Source organism: Quercus lobata, chromosome 7, assembly GCF_001633185.2.
Source record: "Quercus lobata isolate SW786 chromosome 7, ValleyOak3.0 Primary Assembly, whole genome shotgun sequence".
In the NCBI taxonomy this organism is placed as follows: Eukaryota; Viridiplantae; Streptophyta; class Magnoliopsida; order Fagales; family Fagaceae; genus Quercus; species Quercus lobata.
Genome location: NC_044910.1, coordinates 36,729,115 through 36,754,511, shown reverse-complemented (window position 1 = coordinate 36,754,511; position 25,397 = coordinate 36,729,115). Strand labels below are relative to the sequence as shown.

At 34.7% G+C, this 25,397-nt stretch overlaps 3 protein-coding genes across 3 annotated transcripts; 2 read left to right on the top strand and 1 right to left on the bottom strand.

The window, feature by feature from the left end:
• The first annotated feature begins 4,659 nt into the window (after positions 1 to 4,659).
• Positions 4,660 to 8,199, top strand: LOC115951304 (ribosome biogenesis protein NSA2 homolog). The gene is made up of 9 exons (XM_031068497.1): positions 4,660 to 4,782; positions 4,895 to 5,014; positions 5,148 to 5,215; positions 6,113 to 6,221; positions 6,303 to 6,371; positions 6,584 to 6,641; positions 7,389 to 7,624; positions 7,723 to 7,774; positions 7,873 to 8,199. Exons 1-9 carry the CDS (start codon positions 4,780 to 4,782, stop codon positions 7,938 to 7,940), a joined length of 783 nt encoding a protein of 260 aa, XP_030924357.1. The 5' UTR covers positions 4,660 to 4,779; the 3' UTR covers positions 7,941 to 8,199.
• Positions 8,200 to 11,116: 2,917 nt separating this feature from the next.
• On the bottom strand, positions 11,117 to 13,816 carry LOC115951206. Its single transcript, XM_031068394.1, has 3 exons — positions 13,696 to 13,816; positions 13,402 to 13,475; positions 11,117 to 12,040 (listed from the first exon to the last, which is right to left on the bottom strand). The coding sequence occupies exons 1-3, from the start codon at positions 13,713 to 13,715 to the stop codon at positions 11,340 to 11,342; spliced, it is 795 nt and encodes a 264-aa protein (XP_030924254.1). The 5' UTR covers positions 13,716 to 13,816; the 3' UTR covers positions 11,117 to 11,339.
• A 6,767-nt stretch (positions 13,817 to 20,583) lies between these two features.
• On the top strand, positions 20,584 to 21,507 carry LOC115952800 (glutathione S-transferase T3-like). Its single transcript, XM_031070073.1, has 2 exons — positions 20,584 to 20,678; positions 20,768 to 21,507. Exons 1-2 carry the CDS (start codon positions 20,646 to 20,648, stop codon positions 21,371 to 21,373), a joined length of 639 nt encoding a protein of 212 aa, XP_030925933.1. The 5' UTR covers positions 20,584 to 20,645; the 3' UTR covers positions 21,374 to 21,507.
• The last annotated feature ends 3,890 nt before the right edge of the window (positions 21,508 to 25,397 follow it).

The window sequence follows — 25,397 nt, the reverse complement described above, 5'->3', positions numbered from 1 at the left end:
AATTGTGACTAAAAGAAATTGTAAAAAATTGGAGAAAAAGCGATTATAGAAAGTGAAGCACTGCCTTTTGAAGAAGAGTTTCCAATTTCTGAGAAATTATTCAATATTCCAATTAGACCATTCACAAGATCTGTTTAATATAAGTAAATCAGTATGAGTTTTAATAACTATAAAGACTCGTTGAAATTAGACATTCATATATCTAAATTTTCCTTAACTAGGAGAAAATATGATTTCTTCATTTCCTATTTAGAAATTATAAATTTGAGTACTTTTTATTTCTTCTTTATCCTTGAGATGATTTGTTCATGACATTATAAGGATTTGTACATTTTTCATACCAATATCTTCATATTTTTGTTTAGGTTTCATTTGGTTGAGGGATAGAAAAAATTTTGTTTTTCCTCACATGTCTTTGATTGGAGGTGAAAAAGTAGAAGGGTTAAAAAAAATTTGTTTAGTTGAGAAGAAAAATAAAATGATAGAAAATAATATTTGTATAAATTTATTTTCATACTTCTATTACACAGTACACACGCGTGCACGCATACACACATATAATTTTTTTTTGAGTAATATATATAATTAGTTTATAAGAAAAAAAAAAAAACCTATTATTTAGAAAGGGGGAAAAACAACAACTAAATGTTAACATTGAAATAAGAAAAAAGAAAAGAAAAGAAACTAATATGGAGGGAGAAGAGGGGCAGATAAGTAATTTCCCATCTAAGCTCCTATGGGGGAGAAAATACATGAATTTCACCAAAATCACCTCCAAATAAATAAGGGCACTATTTAAAATCCTCGTTATTTTCCCTTCTCCCTTTTCCATCCCCTAAAAATCACTCCTACCAAAGGGGCCTTAGTATTTCTTGAAATTGAAAAACACAGTCTTGTAATTTTTTTTTTTCATTCATCATAAGTTTTGGTTATATTTGAACTTCAAAACTATTGTTTAGAGCTCTACTTACTTAATAGGATACTATTTATGGTAAGTAATATTCTTTTGAGTGTAGAATCCTGTGGGAACCAGATATGAGGCTGTTGGGCCTTAACTCACTTGGGCTCACAATTTATTTGTAGTGGGCTTGAGGATTTTCTACTTTGGGTCGTTCTCAGCAGAGAGACTCAAAGCAACACTCAGTTTCTTCTTCTTCCTTGACTGTTTTCTCTCTATTTTTCTGAACCCTTTCTTCCTCCCAAACTTCTGCTATTTATAGCTAAGGTTAGTGGGGAAATTATGATTACAGCCACCACTAGTGCTATTGAAGGTCCAATATTATCTGATTTAAGTGGGTGTTTAGGTGAGAGTGAGGTGCAACAATTATGGCCTTGGAACTTGGTTCCAGCTTAGTCGATAGTGCTCGGTAATGCAGTTTACCGAGCATATCATGATTTTCCCGGACACGGTTCATACGCTTGTTCGGGAAAGCTTATGCTGAGCACTTATCAGAATTCAAGGCCCAAAACTAGTTTTTACGCTAAGGCAGTTCCAAGAAGGGCTTAGGGCAATGGGGCTGTTCCCGTTGGGCCTGGGCCCAAGGGCCTATATGGGTCTTGGGATCTTGGTGCCGTACAAATCCATTTTCATTTCATGGACTTTCTAAAGGGTGCTTCAAAATTTTCCTTTTGGTGGGTAGGAATTATTTGGTTTGGCAAACAAATGGTATTTCAGATTTTTTGTTTTGTTGATAATTTGATAGTTGTGGGTGGGGGGATTTGAACCCTGAATGTCTTTATTAAAAATAACAAAAAGTGTAAATCAGATAAGCTACAAGAGTCTTCACCGTCCAAATTTTCTTAATTAATAACCATTTGTCATTGGGTTTTTCTTTTTAACTTTTTTAACTTATCTGTTACTTTGTTAGGTATAACTTTTTAAAGATTCACAATTTTTTTTTTTAGGTGCAATTATACTTTTAAGTCTTTAACTAACTTAATTTTTTTTTTTTTTTGGATAAGTGGCCACAAATGGGTCACTTTCAACTAATAAGCAATAAGCAATCATAAAAAGATTTAAATATTCTCCAAATATAATAAGTAAAAATTATATGCATTCTCATTTGATAATCTAAAGGTATTTTAGTTTTTATATATATATATATATATATATATATTTTTTTTTGGTGAATTTTTGAGAAGGGACTCGATACGTAGCTTTTGAGAGACTGCCTGGTCATCTTTCTCAATGGAGTGAGCTTCTTAGTTGTGAGTATACTTTTATTAGGTGTAGATCATGAGAGGGCTTCATGCATGAAGCCCTCCGCCCTAGGAACTAGGGCAAATTGTTTCATGTCCTCACTGATACGTACAAATGGCTAGCAAGCTCTGTCATTATAGATGAGAGTAAGGTCCCCCACTTCACACCCCTTGTTTTCTTCTCCTACCTAAAATCCAAAAAGGAGAACCTCAAAGGACATTGTTTATAGAAAAGGAATTGATGATGGAGTGGGGGCATGAGGTTCTGTAATGATTTGCCATCAAAGATTGAAAATGAAATACATGTGGGGAAGGAAAGTCTATAAAATATCAATTACAAAAAGCTTTTTTTTTTTTTTTTTTTTTGTGTGTGGATAATTTTATCGTTACAATCGGGAAGAATAATTCAAATCTTGGAAGACTTAAGTATTCACTATATGCATTTTTTTTTCACATATTGTGGATCTTATAGAATTTATGTATTATGAATGCAATAATGCATATTTTAGATGCATTTGGTAATTATTAATTTTTAACGATTGAATACACTTACATGTGGACACACAACACTCACAAAAAAAAAAGTGATGAATATACAATCAATTATGTATATCTACATGCGCAGCCTTTGATTTGGTCCATGGAGCTAATATCTGGACCAAAGACTTACTTATCAAGAATGTAGGCCAAGAAACTTGATCAAAATAAATCAACTAGGTTAAGGAATAATATGTGCAACAAAAAAGATGAAAAAGCAAAGAGGCAAGTGTACGCACCCAATAAGAAAAACCATTTTAAAAATCGTTTTCTATCAATCTCTCTGTTTTATTAAAGTAATTATCTTATGAGCCCATTCTATGGAGCAACCAGTGAGATACTGCCTCGTTGCTTTGGTAGTGGGAGGAATGGATAAACCTTTCAAATATTGGAAAAAAGGAAAATAATAAGATAAGAAAGTGGGGGCTAAGAGAGAATAATTCCCACACATCATATCAGTAGTTAGCTTATCTGCAAGTATGCAACCCTCACTGATTGAAAATGAGTAGTAGAATCATCTTCAATGAAGAGTTTAAGACCACCAATCTTTTTGTCAATTATTGGAGAGTGGAGATAAATGATAAATCTCATCCAGAAAACTTTGTTGTGAAGTAGATTCTCACACTATCTGCTAAAAAATGCATGGCTGTCAAGCTTAGGGGGTACATATGTACTGCTGGAAAGCAAACACTTGTCATTTCGTTTCTGGGTTTGCTAAATGAAGTGACATGAAATTTAACACACAGCTTCAACATTCAGGCCCCAATACCCAGAACTCCAGCTAGGTCTCTATCTCCTACTGTACTATTACACTTGGCTAAAATCTCTTCCAATTGGTTTCTCTAACTCAAGACATATGCTAGTACACAACAACAAATTGTCATTTCGTTTCTGGGTTTGCTAAATGAAGTGACATGAAATTTAACACACAGCTTCAACATTCAGGCCCCAATACCCAGAACTCCAGCTAGGTCTCTATCTCCTACTGTACTATTACACTTGGCTAAAATCTCTTCCAATTGGTTTCTCTAACTCAAGACATATGCTAGTACACAACAACAAATTGATCAAAATTCAAATGCCTGCTGGCCTGTCTGTTGGTTATAATACTGCAAACATGGCTTATGTCTGGGACCCCAAAAAAAAAAAAAAAAAAAAAAAAATTCTAACACAATGCAGACATGGCTTAAAAATGATAAAAAAACTAAATGTCCCAAAAATTTAAACTATTGAGAAATTGTAAATTAAAATTTTTAGCCACAATGCCACATAATTATAATACTCCCCCTCACATATGGACTCAAATCACCGTTTAATAGGTGAAACTCAACACGTGAGATTTAAATAAGAGGTAAGGTAGAGGAAATATAGATTGAACTTATGACATCTTGCTCTAAATACCATGTTTTATTACTGTCCCAAAAAGCTTGCAATCTCTAAAATATGAGCAATTTTGAACAATAAATCTAAGGACACAAAAATTATCACATTTCTTTTTTATACTATTTATGTGGTATGATATAATTTTTATGTGTATCGTGGTATGTTGTAAATGATACATCATCAAAATTTTGTCAATAATAAATCAATGTAAAAGTGATGTTGCTTCAATTACAACTTATTACCTTGACAAATTGTCAACACTATTATAAAAAAAAAAAAATTTCCCTAATATTTATCATCATAATAGGCCAGTTTTTTTTTTTTTTTTTTTTTTTGAGAAGAAAAAAAAATTTAATAAATGAAATAATTAAATATATTATGAGACCAATGGGCTGAGAATGTGCTCATTATCAAATTCCCCCATTAACTCTTTTGTTGCTTTCTTCCATTGGGCCGGAGAGCCCATATAAAAGATCCCCAAACACAAATGGGTCGATCCGAAGCCCACTTCTTGTTTTCTCAAACCTTCAATCTGGACAAGTACGTAACGTTTCGGATCCATTACAACAAAAACCCCCAAAATCCAACGACTAGGGTTTTTCTTTCTGCGCTCACAATCAATCTCTGTAAAACCAAGCTTCTGAACTCATCGTCGCCGCCATGGTTCGCTTTTCTCAACCTTCTCTCTCTCTTTATAGTTTCCTTTTGTTGATTTCATAGATAATTTTGTGTGCACTGATTTTGTTAATTTTTGTTGTTGTTGTTGTTGTTTTAGCCTCAAGGAGATTACATAGATCTTCACAGAAAGAGATATGGGTACCGCCTTGACCACTTCGAGCGCAAGCGCAAGAAGGAAGCTCGTGAAGTCCACAAGCGCTCTCAGATTGCCCAGAAGGTCCATTTCTTTTTTCTTACAATGTTTTTGTTGAGTTTAGAGCTAAATTTATCGTTTTTTTTTTTATTTTTTATTTTTTATTGATTAATTTTTGGTGGGGTTGGGGTTGTGGTTGAATTGTGAATGAAAACAGGCTCTGGGTATTAAGGGCAAGATGTTTGCCAAGAAGCGTTATGCTGAGAAGGCTCAGATGAAGAAAACGTGAGTGGTTTTGTTATTGATTTCTCTATTTTTTATTAGAATGTGTGTGAAAGTTCTCGCTGTTAATGCTGCACGCTGTGATTTTTTTTTTTCATTTTCATTTTTTATTTTTTTTGAGTGGTATAAATTTTTGGGCATGAATGTTGGTGCTGTAGTAAAGATTAGTTATTGGGTCTTTTGAGAGTGATAAACCATTTTATGGGAGATTAAAAGCTGTTTTGCAACTACAACTCCGCGTAGCTTTTTTACAAACGCTCATTTTAAGCTCAAAACACAGTTTTCCAACAGCTTCTACAAAAATGCACCCTATGTTGTGACCCTGACTATGAATATGGTAGTGGTGTTAATCACCAAGAATTTGTAGGATTTTTTGATATATCTTGGTTGAAATTTTCAGTAGTTGCTAATATGATCTTGGTGATGGATATTTCTTGTTTGGTGGCATAGTAAATTGGAAATATGCCAAGAGCCTCGTACAATTGGCACTTCTTGGTGATTCCAACAAAGACATCTAGAATTCAAATCCTTTCTCCCCCAACTATGAATTATGTATAAAAATTGGGAATATAAAAATGATACAATATTTTTGGTGATTTTTTTGGATGGCATCACTGTGGTACAGAAGTTCTTTATTTTCTCAATCCATTCATTAATGGAAGTTCCTTATAAAATCACTTAAACCCTGCAAGTATATATATGCACGTGTCAGCTCAATCACTTGCCCTTCAACCAGTATGAATTTGAAAACCATTGTTGCTCTAAACATTGCTATATCCCTCCTCTTAACGCAACTTGTGATTCATGATCAATCACATATTTTTCCATAATGAACAAGTTATCTTTACTTGTTATTCATTTATAGTTAACTTAATATGTTTGGTTTTGCATGGAAAACAGACTGGCTATGCACGAGGAATCCTCCACCAGGCGCAAAGTGGATGATGATGTTTCAAAAGGAGCTGTTCCTGCCTATCTGCTGGATCGTGAAAACACTACACGAGCAAAAGTATAGTTACACCTTTAATCTCAAAGACTTATTTTTTAGACTCTCCTTTCTGTTTATCAATCTGACATTACATGTTAATAGGTTCTCAGCAATACCATCAAGCAAAAGAGGAAAGAGAAGGCTGGGAAATGGGAAGTTCCTTTACCCAAGGTAAGAACAACTTTTCTTGCATCATTATGTCTATTTTGCACCTCCACAAATTTTGTTTGTAGTTGTGTTGTGCGTGTGTGAGCGCATGCATTGGCAGGTATATATTTGGGTGGGTGAATCAGGGTGGTTATGCTGCGATATCCCTTAATTGGGCTTTTGTATTACCTGTAATCAGACAAGCTTCATGACTGGAATTTATTTTTCTTCTTCAGGTGAGGCCTGTGGCTGAAGATGAAATGTTCAAAGTGCTCAGAACTGGTAAACGAAAGAGTAAGTTTTCCTAAATTCACATTCTTCATGTCTTCTATTTATTTTTCTTGATATTGAAATTGTGATTGGTTTAATTTTTTATTTTTTTGTGTGTGTTAATCTTATTTGTTCAATTTGGTCTTATGATAAGAAGATGTAATTTTGAAATGCCAGAAGATTTACCTTGTAATTTGTATGAAGATATTGTATGATTCATTTTAGTTTTCTCACCTTTATTTATTAGGTGGCAAAGTTCAGTACCCATGTTTGTGTGCAGTTCACAAAATTCATTTTTTTTGAATCTTTTGACTTTGATAGCTGATTGGTTATTTTTCTTAACTTTTATACTCTAGTACTGTGGCTAGCTTTAGGACATTTGTTGTTGGATCTGTGTGTGTGGATTTTGTGGATTTTTCAATGCAAGTAAAGAATTGTGTCTGTTGTAGTTGATCTTATCATAGATTAGTTTGTAGAATTTCTCAGATGTGGCCTATTTTAGTGGTGTTCGCAAGATTAAAAATTCAATTATCTTTGGCCAAGAGCTTTGTACCTCAATTGGTTGACACCTTAGAGGTGTCAACCAATTGAGCTAAGACTAAGAGGTGCAATGAAGACTAAGGGTTCAAATCCCCCCCAGTCCCAACTATTGAATTATCAACCAAAAAAAAAAAAAAAAACAAACAATTATCTTTGTTTTCTTATGATGAAAACGTGAATCTCAAGTCACTAGCGAAGCTGCTGACACTCTAAGCCTGATCTCTTTTGCAGCCAAGCAGTGGAAGAGGATGATCACAAAAGCGACATTTGTGGGTCCTGCTTTTACAAGAAAACCCCCGAAGTATGAGCGCTTTATCCGTCCTTCAGGGTTGCGGTTCACCAAAGCTCATGTGACACACCCTGAACTCAAATGCACTTTCAATCTTGACATTATTGGAGTAAAGAAAAATCCTAATGGTCAGATGTATACCTCTCTTGGTGTGATGACAAGGGGAACCATCATTGAGGTACAGTTTTCCTGCAAATGTTAATTTCTTTAGTCCATTGAAAAACAGTCAACATAGTAGGCTTACATGGTTGTTTCCCCTATTACTGTGAATTTCAGGTGAATGTCAGTGAGTTGGGTCTGGTTACACCTGCTGGGAAAGTTGTATGGGGTAAGATTGTCCTCTAGATTTTATAACTTGGCATTGTTAGCCACACCTTTTTTCAACTCCCATCAGTATATGTCTCATTAGTTTTGTGGTTTACGCAGGAAAATATGCTCAGGTGACAAATAACCCTGAGAATGATGGTTGTATAAACGCTGTTCTGCTTGTCTAAGAGGTTTACTGACAACGGTAGAAATTTGGGTGTGAACATCAATGATGTTTGAAGCAGGGTTCTAAGCCCAAAAGTGGAGTCTTAAAAAGTCTTGTGTAACCCAATTTTGTTATAGAGCCCCTTTGTTTTTGGCTGTTTTTTTGGTGAGTTAGCATCTTTGGTAAAATAACAGTTGTATCAAGGGATAGATTATCTGATATTGTCAAGCTTATGTTTTATAATTGTTTATTAATTACTATTAACCGGATTTCTTGAATAACAACATTTTTTTTTTTTTTTTTTTGAGAATCCTTGAATAACAACATTTAAGCCTTAAAAAGCAGCATTTAGAGCATTCACATCCGAAAATTGCATCTTATCTTATTTTACCATCTCAAAAAATTATTTTATCAATTATATTATACTATTTTACAATACACCTAATATCTCAAAACTCTATTTTTTTTCCCATTTTATTTAAATATTTTTTTTTATTCATTTTTTTTACTATTTCTCTTTCTCTTCCTTTTCCTCTCTTTTTCCCTCAACCTTTGGCACCGACCACAACTAAACAAACAATGCCCACCACGCCACCACTGCCCTTTGCCCAACAAAATCCTACCAGAACCAAAAAACCCCAAAAAAAATAAAAATAAAAATAAATAAAACCCACCGAGTACCCACTAAAAACCCTGCAACCCAACCAACCAATCCAAACACCAGTCATAGCCACGGTGAGAATCAAATGACAAAATCACCAAACCCTTCAAATGTCGATCACAACCTTGCCACCACCTGACCCACGACATCCAAACTCACCACCTGCTTCACGCCTCCAAACCCACCATTTGACCCACGACATCCAAACCCACCATCAAACCCATGAGCTCCACCACATCAAACCCATCTGCCATGACATCAAACCCTTGATTCAAGGAAAAAAAAAGGAAGAGAGGGACGAGAGAGGGGGAGGGATTGAATGAGAGAATAGAACTGAAAAAGAAAAAAAAGAAAAAAAAAAAAAAAAGAGAGGAGATGAGAGTATCGGTGAGAGAGGGAGGAGTTAGATAAAGCAAACAGTAAACGACATCAAACCCTTGATTCAAGGGAAAAAAAGAAAAAAAGAAAAAAAAAAGGAAGAGGGACGAGAGAGGGGGAGGGATTGAATGAGAGAATAGAACTGAAAAAGAAAAAAAGAAAAAAGAAAAAAAAAAGAGAGCGAAGATGAGAGTATCGGTGAGAGAGGGAGGAGTTAGATAAAGCAAACAGTAAAATGAATAAAATATTATGTTTTGTTTTAGAATTGAGTTACAGTGTGATTCTACATTTAGAATCTCACTGTAGCACAATTCCAAATATTTTTGCAATAATAGCTTTTTAGAAGTCCAGATGCAGAGGTTGTTTTGGGCTTTTATGCTAAATTAAACTAACATATGGTATATACCATTCTTAATGTGAATGCTCTTACGGCCTTACACTCCAATGATACCGATAATTATACTATGCATTTTGTATATGCATTCTCCTTTTCACACTCACAGTGTGAACCCTATCATTGTGTGATTTACACTCGGTGAAAGGGAGATGCTTATATTGGATGCATGAAATATTTTTTCTAATCCAACATGATTAAGAAAATCCCTACTTATAATTGGGAGAGAAAACATGGATTTATGGTTAAGTTGACGGACTAAATGCCTACAACATGGTCATACATAAGTTTGTCCTCGAAAATGACATGTAATTTTCTATTTTCTATATTTGAAATTATTGGGTATTGTGGAGTAAGTTCGTTTGCTGAGCTAGAGGGAGGGATAAGAAGGGCATGCAAGAAGATAGACTTTTGTAAACAGTAAATGGACACCTCATATTACATGCCTAAAGTTAGTTGGAAAAAATATATCTTTCCTCTTTTACTTTTATGGAGTGAAAAATCATGCATCTTTCTCTTGAGTAGTCTCCTTAAGTGATTACTATCCATCTATATATTCTTTCTTCTTAGTGTTCCCATGACACAATTATGAAACCATTCATCCAAGACATATCTTTCTTCTTTTGGTGTGTTATCACCTGTTTGGTACAAATTTATTTTAGTTTTTTGAAAACGAGGATGTTTGAAAATGCCATATTTAGGGGGGAAAGAAAGTGAAGTTTTAAATATATATGTAATTTGAAAATGTGTAACTTAAGAAAGTGTTAACAAATAGGCATATTGAAAGTATTCACAAAGGCCACCCATGCTTTTGGTGCAAAAGAAATAAGTCAAGAGTTCTGCAAAATATAGTGGTTGAGGCCTTCAAACTACGACACTAGTTGGCAAGCACCACATGAAAGAGGAACAACACTAAGGATTTCAATCAAGCAAGGTGTCAGACATATTGAATTTCATTGAATTGGAGCTTACAATAGTTCAATAATCTACATTTTAGAATTTTGATAAATTGATGGGGTCGATTGGAGAACCTAGGAAGAATAAATAAGTGAGAAATCTTTGGAATGAACTGTAATGAAGTTTTTGAAAAGAATATACCTTTTTTTTTTTTTTTTTTGCTTATAAAGGGTATTTTAAAGGTTTCTCTTGAGTGGAGATATGATCTAATCCGCCAAACACAATCATTTCCACACTCAATTTCACAACTTGCTAACTTATGCAATTGTGAGTGGGCAATATAGAGTGGTGAGTTGCACAAGGTAAAAAATGTCTCCACTCATAATTGCACAAGCCAACAAGTTGAGATTTGAGAAATTAAGTGTGCTATTAAAATTCTTCATTGTGATCCATTTCTTTATAAAGTGTGGGGTTTCTTACAACACACCATCCTTTTAGGTAAATTGAGGGTACAAGTTGTTAAGGTGCTCATCCAACCCTATAGAGTGACGGTCTTGTTGCATTTAAAGTAAAATTGGTGACAATGATCAGGATAATAAATGTTGACATGATAGATTCAATGATTTTTCTCAGTCGCTTGCATCGAGCACTCCCATTGAGGTAACAATGGAAGTTAAGAATTGTTCCCTCGATTCTGTCTAAAGCACGTTGAAGTGGAGTAGCCACAGCTGCGGTTTTGGCCCAGGGGCTTGTTCTATCATCTATGGGTCCGTTAGGATTAGCTTTGAGATTCCCCCTTTTTCCCCTCGAAGGACCAGCACAATTCAACTCTCCAATTGTAATACTTAATTATTTATCGACAGCATAGTTTAGTTCACAAACCAATTAAATTTTCAAAGTACTGTAGAATAACAGTGGATGACAATTCAGACTAGTTAAACAAATGTGAAAACAGTTTACATTCAAACGAGAAGAGACAAGTGAAACAAATGCCTTGTTTCACAATCAAACGGCAAAGAGGCGCACAATCCGTAAATTGGGACCATAATCCCAACAAGTTATTGAACCAAATGAAAAAAGATTACATTACATCATTGAGTGAGAAGCAAGGGAGATCCACGGGCAGGAGTAGCTGAAATTTGGGGTTCAACCACCTGAAGTAAGCCTGTTGCGAGCCTCCTTGTCATATCCTCAGCAGACATCTTCACAACATCCCTTCTCATGCCAATGTCAGCAGCATATCTACTAGCACAGTAGACTGCAACAGCGGTAGCAGCCATTCCATACAGATTGGTAGTAACAAGACGCAGTGGTGTAGATAAAACAGCTGCGAGAGGCCCCCCTATAATAGAAACAGCTTGGCCACTCTGACCAATTGTTCCTTGTTCCACCACAAGAAGCCCGGTTTTGCAGTAGATAGCAAAGTCCTCACAGTTGTTCTTAAACACATTATAGCAGCCAAAGCCATTTTCAAGCAGGTACTTTGCTCGATGGACCACAACATCATCTGGGTCTGAGACAGCAAGAGTGCATGTTCCACCACGTGCTTTAGCAAGAAAGAGAGCAGGGGTGACAGAATACTCAAAACGGTACAGAACACCACCAGAAAGGAAGCAGTTCAGGCATGAGGACATGACCCCACTCCCTTCTTCTGGTGGAGCGCAAGTGGAGCAGGGCTGATGAGATCGGGCTGGTCCTGAGCTAATCAAGAGGACATCCAGCACAGTCCCAGTTCCTACTTCTTGGCCACGTCTAGTAAAATGAATGACTTTGTCATCTCCAACATAGATACCTGTTTTTTGTTAAGATGCAGAATAGATATATTGTCAAGATAAACAAAAAAAAAAAAAAAAAAAAATACTATACCAGTAAAGGATGAATGTTGTTTCTTTTTGTAGTTATATCAAATTCTAGTAGCCTAGCCAAACAAAGGAATAGGCAAACACTAGGAGACGGAAAGCACAAGTTGGAGACATGTCATCGGAAGAGGTAAAGAAACAATTTCACGAACCCAGATTTCCAATAAATAAGCTCTAATAACTTGTGTTCGGGTAGAAAGTCCCTCTTAAAATAAAAAGAGGTAAAATCTATACTCAGCATATTCACTTAAGGAATTATTAGCAAATTTATCATAATAAAAAATTCTTAACGTTGCAACTCAAGCCATAAAGGTCTCTTTATCTCAACAACTGATGAACTAAACAGTCCAAAAGTCGAATACGACTTGCATATCAGTCACAAACTAACAAGAAGAGGAGAAAATGGTGTCATAATGCGCATTCAGGAGGAACTTCTGGGTCAGGGAGCAATAATTCCTAATACAGACTGACGCATAGAGCCATAGACAATGCAGCCATGGAAAGAATTCACCTTTCATCCTATTCCTTCAATCTTTTGGAAGGAGCAAGTGTCACTTTATAGCTCATTGCCAAAGACCTTATAGATGCTGATTGAAGGAATACATGGCAATGTTCCCTTCTATACAAAATCTGTTCGAAATCTCATCTCACCAAAAAGTCACTCTTTCTCTAAATAAAATGCAGTTCTAGATAAGATCTTACGGTCCGTTTGGATTGAGAGGGAGGGAGGGAGGGAGAGTAGATTAGTGTAGTACTCTACTCCCCTCCACTTCCCTCTCAATCCAAATGGGCCCTTAATGCTAAACTACTAAATTTCAATCACTGCGACACATAAACCACTTGACAAATCATTCTCCCCCTCTCTTTAAGTTAGTTAGGTACATTAAACGACATACCATCAAATGAAAATCATAAATGTTAACCTCAACGGTTAGCACAAATCGGCTTAAAACTAAAGTGTTTTGTTTTTCTTTTTTTCTTCCAATGCTTGAATTCCACAAATGCAGGTTTGGCCACACTACATTCCCAAACAATTATTTGGAAAATAAAAAAACTCTGATCGGGTTATACTTATACCCATTTATCAATAACAGTACCCACATAGCTTATAACAAATTACAAATCTTCATAGAGCAAAAAAAAAAAAAAAAACTTTTCTTTCATTCACACAAATATACACAGACAAATGTGCTTCAAGCAATTAATCAAATCATTCAGTGACACCCAAAGCTTATAAGCACGAAATTATATCATATTAATAAATTCAAAAAAAAAGAAAAGAAAAGATAATAACCATGATGAGCATAAATATAAGCAGTTCTCCACGAGTATATGTGATCCCCTGGTTTCAGGCTCTCCCTTTGCACTCTGTAAATTTCAACAAATTGTGTAAATTACGATAATGCCCCCTTGATCCCGTTTGGTTGCCGAGCAAACCCAGCGGAAAACACAAGCAACAGTGAATTTGAAATCTTTTTACAGTATCAAAGAAAACCCAAATTTTGTTTTCCCCACGATTTCTCGGTAAACAAACGGGTAATCCGAGAAAAAGAAAAAAAAAAAAAAAAGGAATATCAAAAGAAAATACCTGTTGGAAAGCAGCCCCATCTCTCTGAAATTTTTTCCCTCGGAATTGGATTCTTTAAGAAACCGATTTTCCCGTGGTGACGAGTTTCGAATATTCACAAAAAAGTCGGCGTCCTTTTTTTTTTAATGGAATGACGATTGTGCCCTTTTAGGAATCCTTCGTGGCTAAAGATTAAAGACCGACAGGAGTTACACGTGGCAGTTTTTGTTGAAGTGACCGTTTCATCGTGTTTTTTGCGCGTCGATAAATGTGGGCTTGTTGTTTCTGGGCCTATATTCGTCCAGCCCAATTTGACTTTAACGGTAACCTTTTTGTGTGCTTTGCATTTAAAAAAAAAAAAAAAAAATCAGAGTTTTGTATGAAAAATATTGTCTAAAGATACATTTTTATAGATTTGAGATTGGATTATGTTAGTTTATGAATAGGTTCATATAATATTAAGTTATTATTTATAGTTTGTTGATAATATATACGATTTATTCCTAATCAAAATTCATAAATTTGTGTTGTGAAGACTAAAAAAATTTTAGTCATAATTTTACTATATATATATATATATATATAGGAAAAGAATAAATTAATAAATTATTTTGTGAATAAGCTCAAACTTGATCTATAAGAAAATGAATCAAGTTTAAATATGTAAATTTCGATTCGTGTTCAAAATAAAATTAAATAAACAAATCTGAGGTTTTAATACTTGAAGAGAAAGAGCAAAAATAAAGATCAGATATACAAATAAATCATAAATTTAAAATTGAGTAATCAACGAAGGAGATTTTAAAAGAAGAGGGGGTCTTCTATATCAATTATATAATTATATGGTCTATGAACCCAAAAAGAATTTAATGAGGACATGATAGATATTACAATTGAATTAAAGACCCAACAACGGAGAGCAAGGTGAGAATCTTTTATGTTAAGAATTAAGATTTCAACTTTTCTCGGTGCAAGTGTTTGTAGATTTTGGATCTTAGTAAAGGAATCACAATGAATTTGTAGTGCCACCAACGAAACCTAACCCAATACATTGAATTTTCCATGAAGCATCTACCCTAGAGACCAACATTACTTCTAATTCAAAATATTAACCACCATCTCTAACAAAATGCTTATGAGTTTCAAGCATTCAATGATAGTGATTTGTGGATTCTTAAGCGTGCGTTTGACTAGCTTATTTGTTAAAAGAATTAAATAAAAAGTGAGTTTAAGCAAATGAAGCAAACAACTTGACTTATATTAAAATTGTATTCAAGTGATTATTGAATCCTAAAGGGGTGAGTTTTTCTCCCAAAAAAAAAAGAAAGGTGGGCTTTGTCATAATTGGATCCAAGATTTTCTATTCTTTTTATAAGTAGTGAACTGATTTTACTAGGATGTGATAGGTAGGATAATCTCTCTCTCTCTCTGAGAATAATGCCACGTTGGTATGGGTGTGTATTTCAAACACTTTTATTATTCTTTATTTTATAGCCGTTGGGAGTTTATATTGGGCAATAAAAGATAAAATAGCCGTTGGGTAATTATAAGAAAAATAGCTGCTAGGCAAAATGGGTAATCTAGCTGTTGGGTTTTTATGAGTTTTTAGTAACTAATAACTATAAGCTATTATTGTCTTGAATAGCTTGTATGGTACCCATCACTACACCCTTTCCTACAAGTCTTTTCTATTGCTCTATATTTCCAAATACACAATTTCTATTATCTTTTTCTCCCACATATTTTTCTACAATTTTATGGAAAGACAATATTAGAAGGTTGTTCTTAAACCTCCGTGAGTGGAAGTGCGTCCATCATAAAAGTTGACACTATAATCAAATCTTGGGGGTTATTTGACCAAGAGTATCAATCGTACCGAGTTTAGCATTGTGAGATTGTTCTAAATTTCATTTTTATTTTATGTTCTTGCAAATTATTTGAGTTATTATTTATTGTATAAAACTTGTTTATTCACTAAAATATTTCCAACATGCTAAAGTTGTTAAGGTAGTTTTTGTTAGAATTTGAGCACATACATCTTCAACAATGGTGGAAATCAAGGAAACCATGTGAGAGAGAAAATAGTATGTGAAAGAATTCTTCTATACATAAATAACTAAGCTCTGTTCTTTATATATGAGGATCAGAGAAGGGAAAACAACTAACTCCTATAACTAACTTCTAGTCCAGCTAATACAGTATTGACAATTGTCAAAACAAAAATCTTAACTAATTATCTATAAACAAAACTACTTGCAGGTTAAGCATATCTATTCTAAACTACTTGTAGCTTATGCAGTTCTTCTTCAATTCTTCATTTCCACACAGTTTAACACTCCTCCTCAAGATGAATTGTATATATTAATCAAGTTCATCTTGGAAAGAAGGTGAAAGAACTGCTTTTTCCCAAGAGCTTTAGTGAAGAAATTTGCTATTTGATGCCTTGTTGGAATGTGGAAAGTCTTGATAAAACCATCTTGAATCTTCTCCCTAATGAAATGACAATCTACCTCAACATGCTTTGTTCTTTCATGGTACACGAGATTTGCAACAATGTACAAAGTTGCTTTGCTATCATAATACAAGAAAGCAGGTTGCGTATGATTCACCCCAAAGGTCTTGAGCAAAGCAATAAGCCATACAATTTCACTAGTCATTGTGGCCATAGCCCTATACTCAGACTCAGCTGAGGATCTTGAAACAACTTGCTATTTTTTACATTTCTAGGAAATCAATGAATCCCTTAGAAAAACACAGAAACTTGAAATAGACCTCCTCGTATCAAGGCAAGCTGCCTAGTTAGCATTACAATAAGATTTCAATTGTAAGCTTGAATCTGCAAAAAGGAGCAAACCCTGTCTTGGTATCTTCTTCAAGTATTTGACAATTTTGTAAGTTGCTTGTAAGTGAGGTACTTTAGGAGAACTCATAAATTGACCCAATTTATGAACTGACATATATCAGGCCTGGTCAAAGTTAAGTAGAGAAGCTTGCCAATTAACCTTCTATACTATGAAGGATCTGAAACTGGTTCACCAATGGAGTTACTGAATTTTGCAGACTACTCCATAGGTATGCTTGCAGGTTTACTAGCCATCAAATCTGTATCAGCAAGAAGATCCAAGGTATACTTCCTTCGACACAAGGACAAACCCTTTGCAGTTCTAGCCACATCATGCCTAAGAAAGTACTTTAAAGTTCCAAGGTCCTTAAGCTTAAATTTGTCATCCAAAAATTGCTTGAAAGAGTTCACTGCATCCACATCATTGCTTGCAATCAATATGTCATCAATATACACCAAAATGATGATAATGGAACCTCCTTGAACTCTGGTGAAGATAGAATAATCAGACTTGGATCAAACAAATCCATGATTGACAATTATGGAAGACAACTTTGCAGACCACTGCCTGCTAGCTTGTTTAGGACCATAGAGAGACTTAATCAATCTACAAACCTCCCCCTTGTTGCCAAATCTAGGAGGTGGAATCATGTATACCTCTTCATGGAAATCACCATGTAGAAAAGTATTGTTGACATCAAGTTGTGTCAAATGCCAACCATAAACAGCAGCTAGTGCCAACAAAGTTCTAACTGTCACAAAGCTGACCACAAGGGAGAAAGTCTCATAAAAATCAATGAGTCTAAGTAAACCCATTAGCTACCAAATGAGCTTTATACCTCTCCACAGAACCATCAGCCTTCAATTTCACTTTGTAAACCCATTTGCACCCTATAGGAACCTTGCCGGGAGGAAGTTTACACATAATCCAAGTGTTATTAGCCTTAAGAGCATCAATCTCAGCTTTCATTGCATCTTGTTGTCTGGGATCTAAGATGGCTTTAGCATAAGATTCAGGTTCCTTAGAAATGGACAAAGTAAGAGCAAATGCCCTATGACTAGTGGAGAGTTTATCATAGGATAGAGAAGAAGAGATGGGATGGAGAATATTTGAATCATCAGAGGCAATAGAATCATGTGGCTGAGTAAGGGAAGTTGAAGCTAACACGTGCAAAAGCAAGGTCACCATGGTAATCATGAAGATAAGAAGATGGTTTATGAGGTCTAGTGGACTTCCTTTAAGGTTGAGGTACTGGTGGAGGAACAAGAAGTTGATCAATAGGAGGAACAAGATCAATAGAAGTTGAATTAGAGTGCTCTAGGTCAGAATTATCAGGAATAAGATTAGGAAACTCATCAGGAGGTGTTGCTATATCCGTAGCATAAGGAGGTGTAAACTTTACTGAAATAGTAGGTGTACTAGACTCTGGAAGAACAAGTTGTTTTAGAAACATTTAATGAGAAAGTGTGGAAGAAGGAATAGAATTGGATTTTGAAAACCAGTGTTTAAAAGGAAAAATGGATTCTTTGAAAATAACATCTCTAGATACAAAACAGGTTCTAGATGCTAAATCATAAAGTTTGTAACCTTTTGTCCCAAAGGGGTAACCAAGGAACATGCATGTCTTTGCTTTGGGATCAAATTTGGACCTGTTTCTAGTCAATGTGGAAGCATAACAAAGGCAACCAAATGATCTAAGGTGACTGTAGGAAGGAGTATGACCTAATAACATTTGGAAAGGTGTAACATCATGCAAAAGGGGACTAGGTATTCTATTAATGAGATAAGTTGCAATGAAAACACAATCACCCCAAAACTTTATAGGAAGGTTTGCTTGAAATCTCAATGCTCTAGCAATAACCAAAAGGTGTTGATGCTTTCTTTCAACTACTGAATTCTGCTATGGAATTTCCACATAGCTAAGTTGATGTATGATACCCTTAGATGCATAAAAAGAAGTCAAAGCAAACTCAGGTCTATTATCAGATCTAAAGATCTTGATAAGAACCTTAAACTGTGTGAAAATCAGATTATAAAAGGATTGACTCAAGCAGGAAGTTTCAGATTTGTTTCATCAAGTAGACCTAAGTACATCTACTATAATCATCTACTAAGGTAAGAAAATATTTAGATCCATTTTATGAAGGACTAGAATAAGGACCCCAAATGTCAGCATGTATTACGTCAAAACAAGAAGAGGAAGAAGAAATAGATGAGTGAAAAAGGCAACCTTTTTTGTTTGGCAAGAGGACAAACATAACAATCAAACCTTTTATTAATATTGCAGGTAATAACATCTGGTACAAGAGACTGCGACAAAGCTAATCTTTGTGGGGAAGGATGACCTAAGAGCATCTCCAATAGGCTCTTCATACACAAAATCCTCTCTATTGTAGAGAGGAAACTCACAAATGACCTCTCCAACAGACTCTCCATACATGAATTTTTTTTTTTTGCTTATGAATAGTAGCTCATCAAGTCTGATGAACTACTGTTCATTAGCAATTGAATTTCTTGGATTAAAAAATTATACCAACTACTTATTATATCAATTCTTTCTCTCTCCTCCGTTGCTTCTTTCTCTCTCTCCGTTGTAGTTGCTTCTTTTTTTTTTCTCATTCTCTCCGTGAACAATTATTCTCTGCTCTTTTTCTCCTTCTGCTACAAAGGGTGATCTGCAAATGATCACAGATCAATCTCTGGAAGATTAACAATCCTGGATTTCTCTCACAAAAGCTAAAATCAAATTGGTATGCCAACTTCAATCATTTGAAATCATATTTCTAATTGGCTATTTTTTGAGTTTAGAAAAATGGGTTTCTGGGTATATGATGGGTTTGTGTTCTGTTTGCTATTGATTTGGATTTTGGGGTTTTAAGGGAATAGGGTTGATTGTTTATTTCCAGGTTTGGGACTGAGTTCAAAATGGGTTCAGATTGAGGTTAATCTTGAAATGAATTTGGATTTGTGTTTGTGTTTGTTCTATAATTTATTGTTCCCCTGTTTTTGATTCTTGGTAGATACCGTATATGATGGGTTTGTGTTCTGTTTGCTATTGATTTGGATTTTGGGGTTTAAAGGGAATAGGTTTGATTGTTTATTTCCAGGTTTGGGACTGAATTCAAAATGGGTTCAGATTTAGGTTAATCTTGAAATGAATTTGGATTTGTGTTTGTGTTTGTTCTATAATTTATTGTTCCCTTGTTTTTGATTCTTGGTGGATACCTGACATTAGTGTGAACAATGGAAATATTTTTGAAATTTTGATGTGAGATGCTTCAGCATTGTAATTTATAAACATTTCTTTATGTTGGGTCTTAGATAAGCTTAATATTTTTTTTCCCTATACCTATAAGAGGGACACTGACTTTATAGTGGAAGGATAATTGCATTGCACCAAAGCAATAAGGTAATTAAGAATTTACAAGACACTGGCAATAGGAAATAAACTTTGAGGAAATAATGGTCCAAAGTTTCAATTAGAGAAAGCTTAACCATTAAGTACTTGAGCCAATAGATAAGTGATACCAGGACCTAATTTACCATTGGTTTCTACATGTGTTATGCCTTTTTGAGCTCAATATATGATCTACTCGGGGGGTTTCTACAGGGTGTGAAATCTGCCTTAGTGCTTTTGTTTTATTTATTTTTTTTCAGGTTGTGAAACCTGTCTAAGGGGTTTCTTACAGTATATTATTATTTTTTTCTAGGGATGGATCCGTATATTCCAGGAGCTATATCTTTCACTGATCTTTTAGAAGATCCTAATAATGAATATGTGATAGGATATTCACATATAAGTGGTGAAGATAGTGTTTCACAAGCTCAAGTAGTCAGCCAAATGTCTCCACCCGAGGTTAAATCCATAGCTAAGAAACCACAACGTGGTGCCAACTTCTCCATCCAAGAAGACAATCTTCTTGTATCTGCATTTCTTAATGTTAACCAAGATGTAGTGCAAAGTACTAACCAAAAAAAAAAGGAACTTACTGGAAAAGAATTTCAGACTACTGCCACAAGTGGAAGACCTTTGAGTCTACGTGTACTCAAACTTCTCTAATGAATCAGTGGTCAACAATTCAACAATGCACCAATAAGTTTTGTGGGTATTTGTCACAAATTGATTCAATGAATCAAAGTGGTATGACCGAGGAAGACAAGGTACATCTTACAAAAAAATTTGTGTTAGTTTGATAATTTGTTTCAACTATTTCAAGATATTAATAATAATATATTTGTTAATTTTTCAGCTTAATAAGGCAAGACAACAGTATCAAACACGCCAAGGTTCCACATTTTTATATGAACATTGTTGGAATCTTTTGAAGCACTCGCCAAAATGGTTGCATACTATTCAAGAGCATAAACCAAAAAGAGGGAGACTTGAGACAATATCTTCATCTTCTAATCTAGAGCCAATAGATTTAGAGGATGAAGATATCCCACATGTTCCTAATGTATTGGAGAAACCACCAAGCAAGAAGACTGAGAAAGAAAGAGTGAAAAAACAAAAGAGCAAAGAAGGTACATCTTCAAATATGGAAGCCTTATTAAATGTCATGATGGAAGAAAGAAGAAAAATGAATGAGATGAAAATAGCTGCTATTGAAAAAGGATGTCTTGCAAACCATGAGCAAGAGATGGCACGAATTCATCTCAAGGATAGACAACTTACAATAGCACAAATGAAAATGGAATTGGAAATGGAAAAATTGAAAGAGGATAGGGAAATAGAAAAATTGAGATTGGAGAATATGAAGGAGGAAAAAGAGATTATAATGATGGATGTAAGTGCGTTGCCTCCAATACAACAAGAATATATTCATCAATGCCAAATAGAAATCCTTGAAAAGTGAAGGAATTAGCTTGACATGGGGTGCTCCTGTTTTGTATGATTAAGAGAGCGCTTAAAACTTTTTTTTGTTACAATATGATTCTACTGACTAAGGTTATATGTTGGGTCACTCACTTTGTTTTGTTGCAATGTGATCCTACTGTACTATATACATATATCCAAGATGATGTTCAACTTTACAGCTAATTTCCATTAACTTTTAAAATGTAAAGCTTCTTTTGTATCAGTAGCTTGCTACAATGAAACAGGCAGGTTTAGTGTTTAGTGTTAACTGTGAAATGTCAAACTTCTTTTGTATTGATGTTTTTATTCTTTAATGTAGTACTGATGAGATTCATATATGCTTCCCATGACTAGCCCCTGTTGGTATCATCACTTATTTGTTGGTTGTTGATAGGAGGAGTGGGGTTAATTTAATACATAATGTTCTTTACAATTGTGTGTCAGTTCTAGATTTTATTCTTAAGTTGAAATAATATTGCTTTAGCCAACAGATGAGAGACTATGCGATCTTCATGAATACTTCTAATTGTGGCTTGATCTTCATGACTATGTGTCTTGTACAAGTACTTTAAAAATTCTATGTAATTTGAAATTTATCAAACCTATGTAAATCTTAAAATTTATCAAGTCTTTTTGAAACATATGACTATTGAGAAATATTACTATTTGAAAAATATGACCCTTAAAAAAAAAGCCTATATAATTGATGAAAATTTTGAAAATGCTACCGTTGGGAAATTTAAAAATATAGCTGTTAGGAATTTGAAAAATATAGTTATTGGGGAAGAATAAAAAAAGATTAAAAAATAATAAAGAAAGATTAAAGAAATAATAAAGAAAGAATAAAGAAAGAATATTTAAATGAGATGGAGAAAGGATAGAGAGTCTGTTAGAAAGTGTATTTCAAAAAGTAGGTAGGTAAAAGTAAATGTCACTGTTCACTCTCCAAACTTACAAAAATTTAGAGAGATTGCTGGAGATGCTCTAACCTGCAGTGCCATAGGTTAGTCTTATCTACTTCAAAAATACTAGAGTTGAAGAAAACGTGAGTGGTTTTGTTATTGCTTTCTCTATTTTTTATTAGAATGTGTGTGAAAGTTCTCGCTGTTAATGTGGCATGCTGTGATTTTTATTTTATTTTATTTTGAGTGATATAAAACTTTTGGGCATGAATGTTGGTGCTGTAGTAAAGATGAGTTATTGGGTCTTTTAAGAGTGATAAACCATTTTTTGGGTCCGTTTGGTTAGGAGCTTAGGGAGATTAAAAGCTGTTTTGCAACCACAACTCCGCATAGCTTTTTTACAAACACTCATTTTAAACTCAAAACATAGTTTTCCAATAGCTTATACAAAAATGCACCCTATATTGTGACACTAACTATGAATATGGTAGTGGTGTTAATCACCAAGAATTTGTAGGATTTTTTGATATATCTTGGTTGAAATTTTGAGTAGTTGCTAATATGATCTTCTTTGTGATTGATATTTCTTGTTTGGTGGCATAGTAAATTGGAAATATGCCAAGAGCCTCGTAACTCAATTGACACTTCTTGGTGATTCCAGTGAAGACATCTAGAATTCAAATCATTTCTCCCCCGACTATGAATTATGAATAAAAATTGGGAATATAAAAATGATACAATATTTTTGGTGATTTTTTTGGATGGCATCATTGTGGTACAAAAGTTCTTTATTTTCTCAATCCATTCGTTAATAGAAGTTCCTTATAAAATCACTTAAACCCTGCAAGTATATATATGCATGTGTCAGCTCAACCACTTGCCCTTCAACCAGTCTAAATTCGAAAACCAATTGTTGCTCTAAACATTGCTCTATCCCTCCTTCTAATGCAACTTGTGATTCATGACCAATCACATATTTTTCTGTAATGAACAAGTTATCTTTACCTGCTATTCATTTATAGTTAACTTAATATGTTTTGTTTTAATTTGCATGGAAAACAGATTGGCTATGCACAAGGAATCCTCCACCAGGCACAAAGTGGATGATGATATTTCAAAAGGAGCTGTTCCTGCCTATCTGCTGGATCGTGAAAACACTACACGAGCAAAAGTATAGTTACACCTTTAATCTCAAAGACATATTTTTGAGACTCTCCTTTCTATTTATCAATCTGACATTACAATGTTAATAGGTTCTCAACAATACCATCAAGCAAAAGAGGAAAGAGAAGGCTGGGAAATGGGAAGTTCCTTTACCCAAAGTAAGAACAACTTTTCTTGCATCAGTATGTCTATTTTGCACCTCCACAAATTTTGTTTTTAGTTGTGTTGTGAGTGCGTGAGTGCATGCATTGGCAAGTATATATTTGGGTGGGTGAATCAGGGTGGTTATGCTGCGATATCCCTTAATTGGGCTTTTGTATTACCCGTAATCAGACAAGCTTCATGACTGGAATTTATTTTTCTTCTTCAAGTGAGGCCTGTGGCTGAAGATGAAATGTTCAAAGTGCTCAGAACTGGTAAACGAAAGAGTAAGTTTTCCTAAACTCACATTCTTCATGTCTTCTATTTATTCTTCTTGGTATTGAAATTGTGATTGGTTAAATATATATATATATATATATGTATGTATGTATATATATATTTGTGTTAATCTTATTTGTTCAATTTGGTCTTATGATAAGAAGATGTAGTTTTGAAATGCTTGAAGATTTACCTTGTAATTTATATGAAGGTACTGTATGATTCATTTTAGTTCAGTATCCATGTTTGTGTGTAGTTCACAAAATTCAGTTTATTTGAATCTTTTGACTTTGATAGTTGATTGGTTATATTTATTAACTTTTATACTCTAGTACTGTGGCTATCTCTAGGACATTTGTTGTTGGATCTGTGTGTATGGATTTTGTGGATTTTTCAATGCAAATAAAGAATTGTGTCTATTGTAGTTGATTGTATCATAGATTAGCTTGTAGAATTTCTCAGATGTGGCCAGTTTTAGTGGTGTCCGCAAGATTAAAAATTCAATTATCTTTGGCCAAGAGCCTTGTAGCTCGATCTATGAAGCACGAGTGCATTTCTGGATTCAGGTGTAGGTGCGGGACTTGACAATTTTTGAAAAAGTAGGGTGTGAGTGCTGCGATTAAAAAATTTCTAAAAATATTTTTATTTATATTTTTAATGTATTGCTAAGCATACTTTTTCACATTATATAAACATATACCAAATTTAAGAGTAATAGTAGATAATAATTAAAACATGATGTTGCCTGCTATATGTTACTGGTGTGGTAAGTTGCCGCACAGCGATAGAGAATGTCCACTGTGGGAAAAAAGTAGAGGTACTCTGAGAGGAAGGGATCAATAGTTTGGGCATGGCTACGTGCGTCAACGCCAAACCTATCTCGGCGAACAGTGATCCGTGTGGCAGGGATGGAAGAGGATGAATGTCCTGAGGATGGTGATCAAAACGGAGAAAAGGAGGGGAAGGAACCGAAACCAAGGAAAGATGGAGGTGATGATACGGAACAGGTGACGCCCTTAGATGATGAAGTCGAGATGTCTAACCGGCGGGGAGTGGAGTCCGGTGGCTGTCCGGTGGGTGACCTCCCTGTTATTAAGGCTTGCTCGCAATATCCGGAAGGCAGTAAAAAGACCTGTACCGTTATGGAAATTAATTTGAATGGCGTGATGGTTTCAGATTTGATTAAGGATGTGCAGAAAGCTGATTTTAAGGAGCAGTTAGAGGACATTGATTACGAGTTGACAAAGTTTGATCACGTTGAGGAAATTAAGGAAACACAGGAAGTTAACAACTCAGAGGAAGGTACGAAGCAGTCAAAACAACAGAGTATAAGTGGGCACCAGTCATTGGGCTTAAACTTGAACCCAAACTCGGCCCAAAAGGAAGGAAAAATAAAAGTTAGGGGCTGGGTCCGTAGAGACAGAACCATTAGTGAGCCTAAAGAACAAAACTTATCTTTGTTAACAAAGAGAATGCACAGAGACGAGGATGATGAAGACAGTGAGTTTGAGGTGAGTAAGAAGAAGGTGGCTAAGG